This window comes from Hydra vulgaris, chromosome 13, assembly GCF_038396675.1.
Source record: "Hydra vulgaris chromosome 13, alternate assembly HydraT2T_AEP".
NCBI classification, from domain to species: domain Eukaryota; kingdom Metazoa; phylum Cnidaria; class Hydrozoa; order Anthoathecata; family Hydridae; genus Hydra; species Hydra vulgaris.
This window is the reverse complement of record NC_088932.1, coordinates 35,842,633-35,850,000: the sequence shown is the minus strand read 5'-3', so window position 1 is coordinate 35,850,000 and position 7,368 is coordinate 35,842,633. Positions and strand designations below refer to the sequence as shown.

Sequence of the window (7,368 nt, the reverse complement as noted above, 5' to 3'; positions counted from 1 at the left end):
TATAATAAAAAAGTCATAAAAGATTTTGGAACAAATACACTTTTTTAAAGTTTTTAGTTGCTTATTTATTTTTTTCAAAATCCAATGAGATACAATAGAACCTGAAGGACTTTAGTTTATAAATTTAAAGAACTACAAATTTTAAATTTAAAAAGCTTTTAGGCTTTTTAGATTTAAAAACATAGGCGTATAAATAACTGTTTTTTTATTTTTTTAAATTTAGAAAATTATATTTTAAACTCAATTTTAATTTAATTTGATTATTTTTAACTGCATTAGCTTGACAACTATGGTTATCGGAGTAAATAAAAGTTCTCACTATATTTTGGCAGGAGCTGGTAAGTTTTTTTTTATAATTTCTTTTTTTTAAGTATAACTTAAAAAAAAAACTGATGCATAATAAAATTTCATCATGTTTTTGTTTGTGCAGATGCTTTTCATATGATAAAAAAAACTTTCATTGTTAAGCTCAATAAAAACAAAAAGTTGAAAAAAAGGTTCAATTACATTTTGGTGGGAACTTTGATAGGTATAAACATGGTTGTCAAATCTATTAGTTGGTAGGCCAGTTCTGCAACTAGAAATATGTCAGTTTATTCGTAATCTTAAATTTTTAGTTTTACCAGTATACGTGGCTTGTTTTTTGCATGCCAAACATTTAAGGTAATAAATTACATTTTTGCTCTTGCTTGTGATGTGACATTTTTTAGATAGTACCATTAGATGTTTCAAACTCATCTACTTCTTGAAGGTAGAGTTTGCATATTTTACACCAAATGTCTTTGCATTTAAATATGCCAATCTTCTTATTTGCTCCAACTTTTGAAGAAGTAAGTCTTCTTAGTAAGTTTGTAGGTTGTTTAAAAGTTAATACCGGATGAATATTAGAAAAAACATTTTTGACTCTTTCATTATGAGATACTTTGAGTAAAAGGTTAGCTTCTGAGATTAAAGGTTGATAATTGAGATTGTTATAGAATGTTGTCACTAAAGGATTTATTTCTTTAGACTTCTTTTGTGGTGCTGGTCCTTGTATTTTTGCATTATGGAATGCTTTATCTATAATTACATCAGGATATTCACAATCTTTCAACCGTGACTTAAGTTCTGTTAGACGAAGTTTTTCAATTTTTTAATTAGATATAAAAACAGTTATTCTTTTAGCTAAATTATAAGGAATATTCTTTTTGATGTGAAATGGATGATGACTGTTATAGTTTAAGTAGTCATGAGAATTAGTTTCTTTAAAATAAATGTCTGCTTGATTTTTTTTGTAATTTTCCAGAGTAATTGCGATGTCTAAAAAGTTAATTACAGTGTAGGTGTTATCATTTTTAGAAAACTCTTTGCCAAAATCGATTGTAAAACTAATTGAATCATTTAATTCAGTAAGAGAAATTTTAAAACTTCTGATGTCAAGATGTTTGGCCAGATTATAAACCATCATTAATATATCTAAAATAAAATTTCTTTATACTATCTACTCCATGATTTGAAAAATACTGAAGTACGATTATTGGAAAAAGCTTAGTTTCTTCTAGAAACTTGATAGTGAGACAAGCATAATCTGGTGCAAAATCTGTACCCATGGCTACCCAAAAACATGATGAAGTCCTGTGTATCATTAGAATTAAATCCATCATAATAGTTACTCATAGCAACAATATGCAATTTAAATTATTTTTATTTTGTATACAAAAATCTTGCTACAATACCAAAACAGCCCTATGATGATTTTTTGAATTTTATAATTATGTAAATATAAAAATACTTTGTATTAATGTATTTTTTGGAAATTAAAAAATATTTTTAATATATTTTGAGATTTAGTTTTGTTTACTGGTTTGACTATCTTTTGTTTTATATTGGTTAAAAATCATATTTCAAGTTATATATGTATATATATACATATATATATATATATATATATATATATGTGTGTGTATATATATATATATATATATATATATATATATATATATATATATATATATATATATATATATATATATATATATATATATATATATATATATATATGTATGTATATGTATGTTGCATATATACATATATACATATATGCATATATACATATATACATATATACATATATACATATATACATATATACATATATACATATATACATATATATATATATATATATATATATATATATATATATATATATATATATATATATATATATATATATATATATATATATATATATTTCCGAAAGATCTGGTGACCACAAATGATTTTATTATTTTAGTGAAATAAAAAACTTTTTAGTTTAAAATACATGTTTCAAACTTACAAACTTTGTAAGTTATAACATGTACAGTGGAGAAAATAGAATTAGTCTCACCATATACTTATCCAATATTTTGTAAATCTCTAAGCAAATTTGTTTGGTGCATTTTTTTTATCCACACCTATATAATTATTGTTACAAACAACGACTTTTTAAATTATAATATAGCTTAATTAAATTGCGGTACATTTTATAAAACCATAAAATGTATAATACTTAATATTTGCGGTAGCAAATAGAATTAGCCTCATCAATAATTATTTTCAGTTTACTTTTATATTTTGATCTGGTGATACGCATTTGCTACTTAGTTTTTTATTATTATTTGTAAGTTAAACAAAGACTGTGAAATCATGACTCATAAAGTTTTTAACATTTGGTTTTTGAAACCTTAATTTGAACTGAGACGTGGTAAGTGTTTAACGAATGAAGTATTAGCAGTAATCAAAACATGTAAAGATACAGACTTATCTAATCAGGAAACTACAAAGAAAATTAAAAGATCTACAAAAGTGGTTAATAATTACTTCAAGATTAGCATTAATTATGGAGCTTATAAGGAAAGTGATGGCAAACGTAAAATTGATAATTGTACTAAACGAGTTACTGTACGTCGTGCTGCTGCTCAACACATGACTACATCTCAAATTCTTGTTGATTTACAATTACCTGTAACTGTTCTTTTTAGTGATGAAAAAAAGTTCAAAAACATTAACTTATTAGAAATTAGTTTGCTTGAACATGGTAAAGAATCGATGAGTGAAAGTTTCACTTTTTAACAAGACAATGCTGCTATCCATAACTCAAAGCTTACAAAAGCTTGGTTTAGAGAGAAAAATATTCACATAATGGAATGGCCCGCATGCAGTCCAGGTCTTGACCCAATTGAAAATCTATAGGGAATACTTTCTAGAAAGGTTTATGAAAATGATAAGCAATACGAATCCACATTGGAGCTGAAAACTCGTATCAGAGAAGCTTGGAATGAAATATCTATAGAAACTATACAAAATCTTGTGACTAGTATGTCAAGTCGCATATTTGAAGTCATTAAAAATTCAGGAAGCAATACTAAATATTAAATGAGCGTAAAACAAAATATTTTCTGTATTTTTTTATATATAAAGTAAATGAGGCTAATTCTATTTTCTCCACAAATTGAATACTTTTAATTTTTTTTCCACCTGTAATTAATTAAACATACCAATTTATAAACTTTTTTATTGTAGTAGAAGATAATAAAAAATAGGGTAGATTTAATAAATGTTTCATTGCCATTTTTGTTAAATTAGAATGAAAAATAAAGGGGAGACTAATTCTATTTTCTCTGCTGTATCTTGAACTAAAAAGTGTTTTTTATTTCATAAAAATAATGTATATGTAAAGCCATCCTGGAAAGCGCTCGTGGTCTTGTTTGTCCACGCTTAAAGTAATTTTTTTAGGCAACTTGACCACTTTTATATATAGTAAGCATTTTAAGAATTTGCGGCAAAATAAAGCTATAAGAAACTAAAGAGAATTAAACAGCAATACTCGAAGAAAATAATCGATGACTATAGGAAATAAAAAGTCTAAATAAAATAACCTAAAAAAATGGAATATTAGAAAAAGAAAATTGTTGTGAAAAAAATAATGTACCTAAATATTTTACTGTTTTTGTTTTCTTTCTTTTTAGGGCGTTTGTTATTTTCCATTTTCAAAATTATTAAAAGTTGGGGAAAAAAGTAGATAAGAATATAACGAAAATAAAAATATTTTTTGATATACAATTTTTTCGCTACTTTTTTTAGTCATATATTAAGGAAATACTTTATAATTTGCGCTAGAAACACAGACAATTTTTAAATATGCTTTTTAAATGTTTTTGCTAAACTTTACTGTTTTTATCAATGCACACGATAAAACTAATTGCTATGTATTTGTAAAAAAAAAGTTGTTATTTTTTCAACAACTTTTTCATATAAAAAAATAAAAAGTCATTAATATTAATATTTATATATAAAATGTTTGGTTGTTTTCAATACTCCCAATGAAATAGTCTGCACTTTTGTAGGATTTTTCAAATTGTGCATTTAAACCCGATAGTTTATTTCCTGATGAACTATTATTATCCATGATACTCCAAAAGCTTGTGGGCTAGTGCATTGTTACTTTACTGAACTTTTTTAATGAAATGTTTAGAAACCTATTTAAAACTTTTTTTCAAGTTTTTAAATACATTTTTTTAAACAGAGCAATCGTTATGTTCATTATCTTTAGCAATTTGTATTAACATTGGAAATTGGGCATTTTAAAAGAAACAATATAAGACATGCATCAAATGCGGTAAATACATTTTTTTTAAAAACCATGTTATTCTTTTATTTAACTTATTCCATCATTAAAAAATATTATTAATCAAATAATATATTTTACAAATAAATAACAGTTTATTTTCTTATTTTCCTATTTATCTAAGTATTCAGTAAAAAAACGTCAAATATAGCTAAAACATTTTTAAAAGCAAAAAGATGTACAAAGCAAATAAACATAAGAAAAACAATTAACAAAGTTTCTCATAACTCTAGTAAATAGCAAAATAGTTTCTTAATTATATGGACTGATAAAAATCGTGAATAAATTGCATATCAAAACTTTCAATTGTTGTTATATCGTTATAAAAGATTGTTTTTTCCAACAATGACTCTTAAAAAACGAATACAAAAGTTGTATAAAAATTTTATTAAAATAAAAAAAAAGGTTATTTACATTATTAAATTTTGTAGTTTATTAAATTTAAACATGATATTTTGTTACACTTTTATTTTCTTTTTTTAGGATTGTTTTTTTTTCTTAGTAGATAAGTTTAGCTTTTTGCCGCAAATTATTGAAATGCTTTATAACTTAAAATATGCAAACTGCCATGGTCAGTCTGTTTAAAAAAATTACTTTAAACATGGATGATCGAGGCATGCAACCGCAAGCACTTCCCGAGAAGGCTTGATATATACAGTGATCGAAATTTACTTAGCCGCACACAATTTTTATTCGAAATTTTAATTTTTAAGGAAAATTTATTAGGTAAAAAAGAAAATATGATTTTTATTGTATAGCTTAGTTATTAAGTATTTTATTAGTAAAGTATTTATAATAAAAATATATCACATTAAAAATATAAAAAAAAAAATAATAAGGAGTTATAATAACGCACTTTTAAAAATTAAATAATGAAAAGGAAAAAAATATTTTTTTAAAATTTTAATATTTGGTGGGTCCTCCGTGGTTCTTAATCACTTCAAAAGTTCTATTTGGCTTAATGAGCGATTGGAGTGTCATTGGTTAAATTTCTTGCCAACACCTATTGACTTCACCTCGAAGCTCTTGAATGCTGCTAAATTGTCGTCCATTTTCATAAACCTTTCGAGATAAGATTCCCCAAAGGTTCTCAATTGGATTGAGATCTGAACTATATGCAGGCCATCTCATCACTTCGATGTTTTTGGATTCAAACCATGCCATAGTTTCTCTTGATTTATGAATGGGTGCATTGTCTTGTTGGAAAATGACTTGATCTTCCAAGTTATTTTCCAAAAAATCGATTAAGACATCGTCTAATAAATCTGTATAATTAATGGATTTCATTTTTGTTGATATAAAACATATCGATGTCTTTCCATTGATACAAAATGCTGCCCATGTCATTAATGATCCACCACCAAAATTGCGTGACAAACGAGGTGCATTGTTTTTTCCCAAATCATGCCAGTAATAGCTAAAACCATCTGGTCCATCAAGATTAAACTTCTTTTCGTCAGAAAATACGACATATTTCCACTTTTCTCCAAAATCCATATATTTTCTGGCGAATTCAAGTCGTGCTTCTTTGTGTATTTGCTTTAAACATGGTTTTTTTAGTGGTTTTCGCCATTTTATATTATCAGATCTTGACAATATTTGTTGAACACGTCTAGGAGTGATTGTCAAACTTAATTCTGATATGATTTGACTCGCAGTTAACTTTTGTTTTGTCCCTAATTGTCGAATTTGTTCCACGTTCCTTTTCGTTATCTTGTAGTTTTTACGTATTTTTTGATTGACGCCATATACTGACCTAAGTTTCAAAAAGTTTCTAATCACCTTTTCAGATCATCCAATTTTTTGTCCAATTTCTCTATTACATAACCCGGAATCCTTATATGCTTTAATTAAACCTTTTTCATGGTCATTTAAAAATTTTCCATGTGTCATTTCACTAAAAATATGAAACATTGAATTTTAAATTTATGAAAAATATTTTTATAAGTCAGTTATGAAATTGCTTACAATTTAAATTGATTTTTTCAACACCAAAACTAAAAATTATATCTCAAATTTAATAAAACAGAACTGCGTCTATACAAATTTCGCACTCAAATAAATCAAATAACTAAATTTTTTTATATAAAGAAATTATAAAAACAATGATATCAATTATCTTTTAATTATCAATTAACAAACAATGGTATAAATATATCACATACAGAAATTTCTTAATAAAACGTTTAATTAAGTCTCTATAATGAAAAATCTGATAAAAATTGTGTGCGGCTAAGAAAATTTCGTTCACTGTATATATCATAATTATTAATAAATAGTTGGTTCACTTTTTGTTAATTTTTTTTTATTGTAAAGTTTTAATTAAAACTTTTAGAAAATGGTAATGTTTACAAAATCAGTGTTAATAATGGCGAAGGCTCTCTTTCTCCAGCTATTGTTAATCCATTTGTGAGTAATCTTTGGTTTTTGAGATGAAAGAAAAATAAGAAGTTATATTTAACTTTTTTTTTTTTTTTTTAGAATTCTTCAAAAAGTATTCTATCTCTTATTTTGCTCAATGTAGGTTATGTTGTGTATAAACATAAAATTTTATATATTTTGAATATTATACTAAAGATTATTTATTATAAATATTATAATATATTATTTTATATATAAAACATAATATAGGTTATGTTATTATATAAATACTTTTTTTCTTTTTATCCATTTATTCAATCAAAAATTGAAAAATTACAAGTTTTTTATAATTTTAC

The 7,368-nt window shown here is 24.6% G+C and overlaps 1 protein-coding gene across 6 annotated transcripts in view; it reads left to right on the top strand.

The window, feature by feature from the left end:
* LOC100205249 (semaphorin-1A) overlaps positions 1-7,368 on the top strand; it is a 66,987-nt gene that overhangs the window by 27,618 nt on the left and 32,001 nt on the right. For all 6 annotated transcript variants that reach the window (XM_065815540.1, XM_065815543.1, XM_065815542.1 and 3 more), the window contains exons 14-16: positions 280-338; positions 6,987-7,060; positions 7,133-7,171. In XM_065815540.1, the coding sequence (XP_065671612.1) occupies positions 280-338; positions 6,987-7,060; positions 7,133-7,171 (172 nt within the window). The remainder of the gene's footprint in view (positions 1-279; positions 339-6,986; positions 7,061-7,132; positions 7,172-7,368) is intronic.